The sequence below is a fragment of the Varroa jacobsoni genome, unplaced genomic scaffold (genome assembly GCF_002532875.2).
Source record: "Varroa jacobsoni isolate VJ856 unplaced genomic scaffold, vjacob_1.0 scaffold_631, whole genome shotgun sequence".
Taxonomy (NCBI): domain Eukaryota; kingdom Metazoa; phylum Arthropoda; class Arachnida; order Mesostigmata; family Varroidae; genus Varroa; species Varroa jacobsoni.
In genome coordinates, this window is record NW_019213533.1 from 300,978 (window position 1) to 314,659 (window position 13,682).

At 41.1% G+C, this 13,682-nt stretch overlaps 1 protein-coding gene across 1 annotated transcript; it reads right to left on the reverse strand.

The window, feature by feature from the left end:
* Window positions 1-62: 62 nt before the first annotated feature.
* On the reverse strand, window positions 63-13,433 carry LOC111262182 (uncharacterized). The gene is made up of 12 exons (XM_022836250.2): window positions 12,803-13,433; window positions 9,514-9,660; window positions 8,975-9,138; window positions 7,115-7,193; window positions 6,453-6,698; window positions 5,950-6,207; window positions 5,413-5,496; window positions 4,814-4,915; window positions 4,353-4,607; window positions 2,011-2,286; window positions 1,033-1,644; window positions 63-908 (listed from the first exon to the last, which is right to left on the reverse strand). Exons 1-12 carry the CDS (start codon window positions 13,040-13,042, stop codon window positions 666-668), a joined length of 2,706 nt encoding a protein of 901 aa, XP_022691985.1. The 5' UTR covers window positions 13,043-13,433; the 3' UTR covers window positions 63-665.
* Between the last annotated feature and the right edge of the window lie 249 nt (window positions 13,434-13,682).

A 13,682-nucleotide genomic window follows, 5' to 3' on the forward strand; every position in this document is an offset into this window, starting at 1 on the left:
TTGATTTAATTTAAAATATTGATGATTCCTTTTTCATAGGGTTCAAAAATACACATACAGTGTGCAAGACCATGTAATGATATCTTTATTTTCTGATATCGATCACAATGCGCCAGCGACCAATATAACCGATATCCACGGGGGTGTTGCTTCCATCGTATCAGTTTGTGCTTCATAACTTTCTCAGTCCCAGCAATTAAATCTGCTGTTGGTAACACGCACAATTTGCTCATGCCAAAGCAGAGGCATGAACTTACTTTATCTATCAATCTTCCTTTAACCAACCCCAGAGATCACGAGTTAACACTATTATCTACCAACAATGTTATCCATTGATCGTTGCTCTTGCCGCTGAGTTTTATATATTAGCTTGCTATGTATTTTGCCGTCATGAGACGTCGATTGGTTTCTATGAATACGCCAAAGTTGAACATTCTAGTTAAGAGGTTGTGATAGTCAGCAGTCAGCGGTGTGCGTTATATAAAGACCCGGGTGTATCATCTGATTGCACGACGGTCAAGTGTTAGGCACCTCACGACAAATGCAAAAAGAAAGTACGCCGGTGGGATCTTTTAAAGCGTAAGCAATCGGTTACTTAATTGCCGTCAGACGACGATCCGTGGTGTTGACGTCGAAGCTTCAGAGTGTATTTTGGGGGTCAAAATTCAACGTTCGAGCATTGTTCCCGGTTGTGTTTGGCGAGCCCTGAATTTCGCTAGGTTATTCTCGGCAGTGCTAGCACGTGCCTCGGCATCCTCGAGTTCCTCTTGGCATTTTCGATACTTGCTCATGCTGAGCGAAGCGATCTCCTCAGCCTCTTCGATCTGACGCTGATATTCGCGCGCTTTATGTTGCATTCGGTCTACTACGTCCTGCAGCCGCTGGTGGTTCTTCTGGTCCTCCTCGATCTGCAACGATTGAGTGGCGAACAGCAGTGCTTGTTTAGTTTGCTTTGCTATGCGATCGATTGCTTTAAAGAAACGCATCATGATATCTACATGGGTAAATGTAAGTAAAAAGTTCATTGCCAACCTGGAACATGAGCTCCTTAATACGCCGCTCGTCTTTTCGGTAATTTTTGGCAGTATCTGCATGCTGTCGCTTTTCGGTCTCCAGCTCAACAGTAGCTTGGTGAAATTTGGCCTCTAACGCCGCGATCTGCTTACGTCCGGCGGCCAACGCCGCAGCCTGGGCCAGATCTAGTTGCTCCTGCAACTCACGAACTTGATGCTCATAATTTTTGAGTACTTTCTCCAGGTCTGCCGAATGATGCTGCTCTTGCGTCAATTCGTCCGCTAGACGTGCACAATCCACCATCGCCTTCTTGGCAGTTTCTTCCTGTTGTCGCACGTTGACGATTGTCTCGTCCAGATCGCTATGCAGCGCAACCAGTTCACCCTCAAGTTTCCTCTTTTGCAACGATAACGTGGCTATCGCCGCGGCCGTCTCGTTGCCTTGCGTACGCAATTCATCCACTTCAGCCTCAGCGGACTTTCTGCCGCGCTCAGATTGTTCGAATAGCTCTCTCGTTTCTTCGAGTATACACTTCGTTTCGTTATAGCGGCGCTCGGCTGCTGTACAGGCCTTACGCATTTCATCATGTGCCATCTGCTCCAGTTCCAACGCCTTTTGGGCCTCATGAACCTGTCACAACGAAAGGGATATCAGGACGAATATGAAAGATGCCTTATGTCACCACGTAAGTGCTTACAAAACATAGAAAATAAATGGATGGCTTGCTATTACAAAATTTGGAAACATCGAATTACGTAAATTAGTTTGGGATGCCAGTGAATCCGTCGGGAGTAAACACCAGAAAAATGGCGTAGAAGGCTCGAAATACGTTTCGATATTATAACAAAACTATATAGAGCTAACGTGCTATAAGTCAAAGCACGGTCAGAAGTCATTGATTTTGATAATAATAATAATAATAATAAGAGAGAAAAAATAGAGCAAACTAAACGTGATAAAAAGCAATTGTATGATAGTCTTCAATACTCTACAGACCATATTCTGATATCGACGAATCGTCGCTTGTGCTTCAGTTATGGATTTATTTACGTTCTCAAGCTCGATTTCCATTTTATTAAAATCGGCCTCAAGAACCTTCTTCTTGTGGAGCGCGTCCACCTTAGCACGGGCTTCACTCTCCAGCGCCGTTTGCAACTGGTCTAGCGCCTTCTGGAAGTTCTTACGAGCTTCATTGAATTCTTGCTCTTTCTCTTGCAGTCTAGTAGCGCAATCCTGACGAATTTGCTCTTTCTCAACCTCAGCACGGAAAAGCTGAAACATAAAAAAACTTCACAATATTGGTTTTTTAGCTAATTGTGCATTTGACTCAGTCAAATTGCTGCGGCTCGGCATCCCTCTTATCACACCGTAACCTGAAAGATTTAAGGGACCCTACTTATACCCCATAGGGCATACACACAGTGTATCGAATGAAAATCCTGTCTGAACATGTACTTCATGCATAGACCTAGCAAAGGCTTCTTTTTTATATCGAAATAATCAAGATAAGTCAAAAAAAGCGGCTTCCATATAATTCTAATTAATAAACCTTTAGTAAGCCAACCAAACATATCCGCTATTCTAAGGCGGGTTATCAAGACATATATAGTTCTGTAAAACTAAAATTAAGGGTAGCACTTCTTCTTTAAGTACGCGCAATCGACGCATCGGTCGTTCGCGTATCGTCATGGTGTTATATATTTTGTTAAAACATAACCTTTAGCTCCGGTTTAGACATCGGTAATAATCACCAATTTTTTCGCAAGATGCGCTTGTGTTTCGTCCATCTCAACAGTAATTAGCATTTAGACGCTACTCTTTTTCTTTACTTCAAGACCTGGATTTCGCAGTGTAATGTATAGAGTATGATTGGTTCAGCTTGTTATAAGAAACAGTTCAAAGTGTCAATTGGGATCTTTTAACATAGAAGTACATAGAATCGAGTTGTGTCGCAAAGAAAAACATCTGCTATATATACTGGGTACTTGAAAGAGAGATATATATAATGATCTTAATTTATGACCGTAATATTTAACTGCATTCTAAGGCCTAAGATTTACGCCACACATGTTAAATTTTCACGCACGAAATGTGACACCAGGCGGTTTTTAACAGATAATTTTAGACCACTGCGTCACAAGTTGCCTTGCCGCTTAAGACAAATTGTGTTGCATTAGAGTTAAGCTACTAGTCCCCTTAGCGGGTAACGTGTTTCATGTAGCATAGGAAGCTAGAGCTGTTAGGATGCTTCCTCAGAATCGTGGCTAACCGGGTTATCACGCGTTTGTCAAAATGGCCGTTTAACAAGCCCAGGTTTGCAATGGTGTGGTTAGTTTAGCCAGACGAACATAACTTGATTGGGTATGAAAAATGGAGCATAGTTAATTTACTCAAGTTCTTTTCAGTACATTTTTTTTTTTGAAAATTTAACATTTGAAACAAAGGTTAGCTGTCTGCTAGTCCGAACCAAAATGAATTGTTTTTTTACAATTGAATAAATTTAGCTCTTGCTTGTATCAGTTAATCAACTTACTTTTTATGGTCAGCGCTGAGAGTTATACTAGGTCGGCCTGTTTCGCCAGTAAACTTTTTTGTGTTTGCCTTTACTGTGTTCACTCATTCCTAGCGCTCGAAAAAAACCACATATTTGTCGTTTCTTATATCTTTTGTATTGCTCATATATACACCCATTTGTAAAGCTCAAATGCTCCTCTACCTATTCAGAATTACCCAGAATTTATATAAAAAAAAAAAACAAAAGAAAAAACAAACAAAAAAAAAAACGAATTTCGAGTCAAAAATGCCACGTTAGTTTACGTAAAATGAATATTAGCAAACTTTTGTGTCGACACGAGCTAGTTCCGTATACATAAGTTAGCTCCTGCACAGTATTTGCATTATCTAACTTAAAAAGTGTGCTGTGTCATATATACTCGTATTGTCGTAGTCCCTGTGCATCGAGGAATACGTGTTAAGCATTAAACACAGCTTTGGCAGGACGATGCTTTGCCAGACATTTTAGAATGCATATACAGTATAGTCGAAAGCTTTTTATTTTTCTATTAAAACTTGACTTTGTTTTTTCTTCCTGCGCGCACGAAGTCACATTTGGCCAGCGTAGTTGTCTGTGATGCCCGCATCTATAATATAATAGAGTGCCTTATACCTCTAGTTTCGTTAGGACAACGTTCTATTACAATTCGTTAGAATATATATATATTTGAAGCGGACATGTAATCTTAAATAAAAGCCAACATAAACTGAAAGCAGGCCGGTGTCTAGAATAACGAAAAAAGTAAGTTAGACGCAAAGCCGTGGACGATTTTTTCTAGACTGACCTTATTTTCCTGTCGCTCGATAGTAGCATCGGCTTCCTCGCAAGCCACAAGCGCATCGTCCCGTTCATTTTCAAGTTTTTTTCGTTGAGCCAACAGATTCTGGATCGTGCTGCCTTCCTCTGCCAGCTGATCTAGTACATTTTTGAGTTCGTCCTGAAGGCTCTTGTTCTCACGCTTTAGCAGTTCGATATGCTCAAGTGCCTCATCGTATGTGGCCTTTGTCTTGAACAGTTCTGTAGAGTAGTTCCGACATTCCTGTTAGAAGTAGATGTGGCTTTCATTATTTCTCACTTAACAGAACTCTTTTCTTTTTTTTTTATAATATAACATGCCAGATTATTTCGAAACAAGCGATTATGCGGAAAAGTTGATCATTCAGCGTGTTCATTCAGAGCTTGCAAGACGTACTCCACGCCGACGGGTACACTAAATTAGGTATTAAAGTACCTGACAATTCATACCTTTTGCGAGGCATCAAGTTCGTGGGCGAGGTCGTCAGCCTTAACTTTCCATTCCGCAATAGTCTTGTCGAATGCCTTTTGTTTCTTCTCCAATGTAATTACCTAAAGCCAGTCAGAATCATTGCCATCTCTATACGTTACTTTTTCTACAATTAAATATTTCGAGTTTCATTTCTGGCACCATTCATTTTGCGCGCTACAGGTATTTACCTGTGAACATAAAAGGTTAACCGAAAAAAAAACGTTCGTTCAATTTCAAAGCTTTTTACTGCTATGATGCACTACTACTTCTCTGCTGATAGAATATTATTTATAATATGTAGCAACTATAGTGATTTGTCCCAAAAGGAAAAAGGTTAATTCTGCCAGATATCAGACCCCCGTGGACGATGCATGTCTCGGCAAACGATTGCATACAATGTAGTTGTTTTTGATACTAGCCTCTCATGTTATTCAAATATAAGTTCGTGTGATCGCAGTCAGTGACAGGTTATGTATTGTAGCCCATAGAGCACTAGAGTTAAACAGGAGAGGCAATGTCAACATTCTTATTGTACCTTACATGCTCGAATAGTTATCCTAAATGATTCAGGACGTACCTCATTTCGTAGGTAATCACACTTCGCTTGACTGTCGCGGAGTTCTTGAGCTAACAGAGCTTTATTTTTTTCCAGAGCTAAAATCTGTAAAATCAAAATATTGACGTTCGTCAGATAGTCTCTGGTCGTAGCTGTACGTGCAACTCGACTCGTTTGAGAGTACAACTCTCAAAAGAAACTAATCAATTAGTACGAGACGAAGCTTCTGCTATAATTGTTCATACTGGTAGATATAGTTGAACGAACAAAACGCAAGCCTTCTTATTAATGTAGTTTCTCTAGCGTTTACAGTCATTGTTTTCTTTTAAATTGCCTTAGGAAACCCAGATATTGTAGCGTTCAGCTTGACACACCCACTAGGCTATATTCTGCACTTTTATTAGCATACGCTGTACGTATATCGTTTGCATGTAGCGGGGTTTTACTCGCGCTGAGAAGACGTTTGCGTTTCTTTGCAATACGCATAGGGTATCAAGTCCTCCTAAAAGCAAGACTTGAGTGAAATTTATCTATGAAGCGTTTCTGCCTGTTTCCAACCTTGGTCTCGTGAGTTGCGCACATCTCACGACTCTCGTGGAGTTGTATGACGAGTTTTTTGTTCTCCTCTTCAAGCGGTGGGATAGTATTTATAATCAATTCGTTGTACTTAGTTCGCCATGCTTCGGCTTCGTCAGTGATCTTGGCTAGATGATGCTGCAAATTAACCTTGGCAGCTTCCTCTTCTTGAAGCGATGTCTGAATTGTATTAACCGAATGCTCGGCCGCACGCTGGCGACCTTCGGCGGCCACTCGTTCCTATATATTCGTCAATATTTGAAACAAAGTTAGCATGACTCAAAGAGAAATAGGCACAGCATACAGTAGCCACCCTGATTGGCCACCGTCGTCGTGAGGCGCCTATACATATTTGTACGAATTAAGAAAATTATATATGAGAAGACTTATACTGGCTAACAACTGAGACTGCTTCAGCAGTTGCCTCATTAACAATGCTGACTGTAAATTTTCTACGATGAATTGGCATCGATTTTATAAATTACTCTGTTCTCGTGATCCGCCCTGCGTGTTGCGTCTTCTGCCTGTGTGGCCAGCGCACTCTTGGCCTTAGTCAAACCACTGATCAAGCGTTCCGCTCTATCAAGTTTTTCTTCAAGTTCAACTTTGGTCCTTTCTAACTTCTGGCGCGAATTGTTGAGGTCGTTAACTGTGCGGTTGGCTTCATCTAATCGAAGCTGCATCTCGTTGCACTGCTGAGTAACGGCCTTCATCTGTTGTTCCAGTTGCGCCTGTGGGCGACACGCGGAATGCGTTAGCCCTTTGGATATCTTAACAAATGCATTTCTAAGTAACCGGTTAGTCACTGTGTGTGTGATATAGGCGCTTGACCTACTTGATCAGAAAATAAAGTCGATGGGCCTTCAATGGGCTGAAAATCTGTCTAAATAGGTACTTCGATATAAAGCTACGTTTTTTTTTTCGCTAACGAATGACATATTTACTAGGCCAATGGGAACAATTTTTAGACAGACCATGCCGATTTTATAGATAGAGCAAATAGTATATTTTTGCAATTGAACTATTAAGAAGCTGCATGATATCGAAACGATTGAAATAACGATAGACTAATTAATAATAATAATAATAAGACTGCTAACATTGTATGCTATACGAATCGTAGCATTATTATGTTAAAAGTACAGACCTGATGTTTAGTGTGATAATCGAGCAGTTGGGTCAGATTGTTAACTTCGGATTTCAGGCCCGAACGCTCCCTGTCAATCCTGCGAAGATCGGGAAAAGGTTTGTTATATCTATTTTTTGCTATACATCAGAAAATACATAGAAAGATATTTCTGCTTAAAAACCATTAGCCAATTTGACATGTTGCTTGCTACTGGCGTATAGGATGCCGCCCGTTCGCGACTAAGTACATAAAAATAGGTTCTAACATAAGCTAAATTATATAGGAAATTATTTGTTTATGATATTGAACTAATTCAATGTAACGCCTCAGCTAGCATGTGCCATCATTTGGACAATTTCGATCCTTCCCGCCAAACAAAAAGTTGTGTTAACTTACAGTCTCACAGTGGTGGGCAACAGCGCGTCATATAATTTCGTTTGTTTCGTACTACCATTTGGTGTAATTTGGCTATTACAAGCGGGCTCAGTGGACCTCGAAATGGACCACATTTTGAGCTACGCGCCGCTAACAGACAAAGTTTGACTGGTCACTATTCGAAACACGAATTCGAAATAAAAAAAAAAAAAATAAAAGTAGAAAAAATAGTTTAATCTTGAAAATCAACGTTCGGAGGTTAGATTTCTGTTCTTGGACCGTTTCATTAGAGACAGCGGAAACAAACAACATAGATACGAGAAAAAAACAGCAAGGTAGCAGTATAACAAGTTGCGTTTATAATAACCGCCTATCATTATATATAATATTGCGTTTAAACAAATGATATATTGTGACTTTACTCTGCGTTCGGACGCTAGTAGACCAACATTGTTTAGAACAGTCTGACCACGATCGTTTACTAGTCTAATTTATTCTCTTTCCTTAAAAACTGCCCTATTCCAGCAGCAATAGCATCTGTCCACGGACTAATAGTACGAACAACGGGGTCATAATCTGGGTGTGCTGTGATCAACGCTACAGCCGACGTGGGCAGGGCCTCCATGCGCATTCAACCCGCGACCCTCTCTATTCATATAGGTCCTCAGGTCTTCTTCTAGGTTATGCCTAGCTTAGACGAAACGTATCTAGTACTAGAAGTAATAATATCATAAATATGTACATTCGTTTTGCCTGTAGCAATCAAGCAAAGCCAATTTGGTTTGCTTTCATAGCTTCCAATTGAGGTAAAGTAGATGAAATCAGGGGTCACCCACTAAGATCTGGTCCTGGATGTTTGACAGGTGACGCAAATTGTTTACTGTCGCTGAATAGCAAAACGAAATCAAGAACAGGATCAGTTCCTATCGCTCGCTACCGTTTCGGAATGATCTTAATGATTAAGAACACTTATTCACTTATTTAGTCCTCCACTAACTGAATAGATGTCGCAGATTTTCTGTCGGGCTCTGATGCTAAACATGGCTTTAGACGTCTGACTAGTGAAGTGAGTCCACGCCGAGACGTGAACCGAAATCACCACGTATACCCAAGTTCCTAGAATTTCTAAGTGCCTCTTAAAGGCATCAAAGACTATCAAATTAGGGATTAAGTTTGAAGTTATTCAACCAATATTTATTTACTTGACATGCTATGTAAATTCTGACATATTTAAATACGCAACGCTGAAAACAGCAGTGAGCAACGTCAACGAGCTGACTTTATTCGGGTTGAAAGCAGCGTAATAGCAGAATGATCATATTTACCTATGTCTATGTTTAGCAGTGCTGCATCTATCTGTATGCAAATTTTCGTCCATAAAAAATATATACATCAGCTAAATTGACCTTAAGGATCACTAGTTATTATACAACAAGACGACAGGATGTCTATAAACGTTCGTCTATTTGTTTAAATGGGCATGTTTATATAAGTGTTTCGTACTTGGCCTTAGCTTTGTTGAGCTGGTCGATTTGATCGGTGAGCTCATTCGAATGTTCGTTGTGTTTTCGGCGAAGTGCCGAAATGTTCTGCTCGAACTCTAGGTTAACCTCTTCAAGGTCCTTGCGTATTTTTGTCACTTCCACTTCCTTTCGTTTAAGTACTTCCTGAAACCGAGCGCAGTACGACGCTGAGCTGCCTATATAACTATCGCCACACCATGATTTAATCAATCTGAGAGAAACATATATTCAGAAATAATTAAGTGATACAATACAGTATGTTGCCATGACAATCTCGACGCATCAATTGCAGCCTCAGATACTGTACTGCGGGTATGTTGTTAACAAGCACATGACGAATGCTAGCACTGCCGGCAAAATGTGTTTCTTTTTTTATTCTTGGCTTCTTTCTATCTGAATGCATGAATGAAACGCTATAAGATGCGTCTACATGTACGAAAGCTCTAGCACGAATAGGATGCAAATGCTTGTGAGCTTCATTGAAAAAGTCATGCTAAATCAGAGTCTACACAACTTTACCTGTAGTGATTTTTCGTTTCTCTGCGCTTCGAGCAGTCGATTAGAAATCTCATCTAATTCTCTTCTTGTTTCGGCCTGTTTCCCTTCCGCGCGGATTCTCCCCTGACGCTCGGACTTCATCTCTTCCTCGAGTGCCTCTAGCCGTTGCTACAGAACGACAAGGTTGATCAACAGGGATGTTACCGATGTTTGCTAGCGCCACAAATACAACAAACTATGAATATCCGTGTTTACGTAGTTGGTCTACTGTAATTATAGTTTTCATGGGCTACTAGGTCCGAGCATTAAGAAATTGTGAGATGAAGCTAATTAAGATAGGCACTTCGAACTGTTCAATCCTTCAATCAATTTGGCTCGCCTTTTTAAAGATGCCGAGGGAGGCGGCCCGCTCGGATCTACGTTTCGTCGCCCGTCTACTAGACTGGCTTTCCCGTTCCGTTCAAAGCGTTATAATATATTTCCTGTTTAGTAGGTGCAAACTGATTAAATTTATAGATTGAGACTTCCTCTGTGGATTCACTAGTTACGGAACGGCGGTACATTGAACTGACCTCATTCGAGTTCGAAGAGTTATTAAGGGCCATCAAGGAATCATGTCAGTGTGAAGCCGCTTCACTGTAGTACCCCAGCAGAGTTAATTAAGCTTCGCGAGGCTTGCAGAGTTTATGCAGTGAAATACGGAGTCGTTTCCCAGCTGAGAACTCCAACGTCGATAGCAACTATATTCGGCATATTAATGTGGTATGAAAAGAGGGGCCCGTTGTGGGTGTGGAGTTCATTTGCAACGAAGTATGCAGCGGATCACGAATGGGGTGGTCCGATGCAAAACATTCGGGACTTATAGGCCAGGAATGGTCTATTCAGTAACCTACTTCTATTGATCAGCTGCTGACGAATGAAGACAAAGATACATTGGAAGTGATCGGACGACAGCTTGTCTGACTATTAACACATGCCTAGAAGATTGGCGCTTTAGCAGCAATGACAGGCAGAGAACTATACGTGGATAGAGCGGCCTAGTCAAAAAGACAACTGCCTAAATTTTACAGCGAGGGCCCGTACCTGAGGGCCTTACAGACCTGCATGACCTTTTTAGTAATGTCAGATTTAGCCGCTACAGTCTCATTCATGAAGGATCCGAGTTTTTGGATCTTTTCCATGAGTTGTTCTTTAGCTTCGCTATACAGGAACCTGCCGCGCCTGCTTATTCTTGTGCCGTACGTCCTCTTGGGAAGTGGCTGGCAGCCGCAGTTAAGAAATACAAAATTCTGTGGCCTCGGCCAAAGTTCGTTGAACGCTGAGCTATTCGATAATTCCTGCCCTTTGGCCATAATGGACGCACGTGTCCTTTGCGATTTTTTGCGCATTTATAGACTTGCAGTGCCACGATTGTCGGATGAACGCCTGTTTCGAAATAACGTTTCGTACGCAACTATGTTATTTATTGTTACGCTGGTGAAATTGAGTTACTTACCATTGGTGACAAACGTAGCTTTCAACTTGGCGTTCTGCATATAGATTACTAATACAGTGTCAAAGTTGAAACGGCGCCTACATATTCTAACGGGAATTCTCATAAATGCGCAGTTGATATAATATATGTATGATGATGATTTTGTCTAGTTGCTCAATTTCTATCACAGATATCGGAACCCAGTGACGGTTGCCACTCGATGTTTATGTTGGCCACGTAAAAAAACACATTACTTGCTCTGGATAACTAAATTGTTTGCATTTTATTACGCCAGCATCATGTGTCAAAACTCCATTTCAAGGATCAAGCGAATTCCAGAGTTACGGTTTGCGTCGTTCTGAAGCATCAATCAATAGACATCATGAGAAAGAAAGCTGTGTTTTAACGAGTTTCTACCTTAGCTTACGAGGTCTATGTATTTGAAACGTTGCAGATAAAAATACGGTTGGGGCGTATTTATTGATGCCTTGTAGAAGAACCTAATAAAAGGCAGGATCTGAATATCTATTGGCCTAGACCACATTCGTCTGCTACATGTTACATTTTCTGCAAATAAAACATCAAAGATTATCTGAAAAAAGTCCTTACTTGAGTGCGTGCAAAAACCTTTTTTAGTCCACCGAAAAGCTATTGTTACCCTTTAACCATAGATTAGCCCTATGTGAAAGGCGCCAGTTAACCAGTCATTGGAAAATCTAATCTGCCCAGCAACAGCTGACCATATCTATAAAGTCACCAACGCTAACGCTCGTTGCTGCGCAATGAGACGATTTATTGATGAAAAAACATGGACAGATACCGCGAGACCTACTTGCTTTTTATAGCATTTTTTAGAGGAACATCCTGTCTTAGAACGGCATCCCCATATGCATAGCTCAAACAGCGAGTCTTATAAAGATAAAAATCTGATTACCCACGTTTATTTGTATCAGCAACAAATAAAAAAGCTATACCTGCAAAATATATTATTTGTTTCCTACATATAAAGGGCTAGCTGTTTATGAAACAGAGTTACCACGTCTTCTCTGCGTATCGTGCATATATCATGGGTTTCGCTATAGAAATCCTATTCAAAGTGAAGTCGACCGGCCGACCGTACCTAATTGTTAAGTGAAGAGTGATGAAGACTCCTTCTGATTCTGCACCATATCATAAATTGGACGTGGCAACAAATTTCATACTAAAATCAATTAACTAAATCACTATATCAGTCACCAGCTACAATGTCTCGGCAGAGATCAACAGCTGAAGAAGCTGAAAGCTTTTTTCCTCTCTGCGTGGATCGCGCAGGTTTTTAGAGGGTAAAAAAGCTGGGCTCGCATGGGATCGGCACACGGCTGAGAATTCTGCACAAAAATCGTTTCAAGTGGGAATTGTTTTTGGCCTGTTTTTTAATTAACTTAGCTCTTCGCTGCAATGTCCGGCCACCAGAGAATATTCTGGATTCAACCTAGGGTAACACGCAGCCATACGTGGAATACATACGGACGCCACAAGGTATTGTGTATACATATATATTGATCAGAAGTCGTCGGGGAAGGGTACCTATCTTCCTATGCGGCTAAAGTGGGTCTTTGCGATCACGAGAAAAGAGCAGTGTCGAAGTTTTGATCATTACGATTTGGACCTCATGTCATAGTCACCCGAGAAAGACGTTGCATTAATGAAAAATTTTTTCCCTAGTTGTTCCAGCTGCAGCAGTAGTTTCAAGGTACATATTGGTCATAAACACCGATTTAAACATATGAAAATATGCAATCCCATTTTCGAATATTTGTATATTTTCATTATTTAGCAAATTACGTATATACTCACGTTATAAAACATGTGCACCATCGTAGGGTTTGAAGCGAACACAGGCTGCTGTAAGTCGCGGGCGAGTTGTTTCGACTCTTGAGAAAGCGAATAGTTTGGGGGGACATAGGCCTCATGTTTCTGGAATGGATAGAATGAGCCAGAAGCCGGTGTATTTCTAGCCGCCTGAGCGGCAACCGGAGATGCAGAGGTCTGTACTGTCCCCTCTTCCCCTTTATGAGAACCTTCCTCAATTTCCATTATAATCAAAATAGTTAATCTGCTGTACGAGTTTTGGTAGTTGGTAGAAGGACTGGTTTCAGTTCACTAAGCACTTTACACGAAATTATAGAGAAATAGCCAAATGCAATTCGTTCCTGCTGAAAATCCCTAAGTCTGCTTTCAAGACGACTATTTCCAGACTCGCGACTCTACAGTCTTCGAACGGCTGCAGTAGAGCTTAATCAGAATCCCTTCTTCCTCTGCCGAAAAGCTTTTTTTTCCTTATATATACGGTGTTGGCACAGTGGTCATTGCGGGTTTTCACTAGCAGTTCACACTGCAAGTTATTGCTTTAGGGAGCCAGGTTAAGCACAGGACGGCTCCGAACGCGAAAAGTCACGGCCAGTCGGGGCCAGATTTGCTCGAAAACTGAAGTTCTCGCCCAGGAGACAGCCTAGTTCAATCGCAAGTGCAAGCGGGTGTGGGTGGCGAGACGGTCGCGAAGAAGTGAGGAGGACACCGTAAAGATGACTAAACCACCGTTTAGACTCTGTGCACATTATCAAACGTATATACATACATCCGAGACAACCAGTAGGTAAATGATGGTGACATTCGAAGAGTTTTAGGGACACTTGAAGTAAAATGAGCGACTCCAACTGTTCGTTTAATTCGAGGA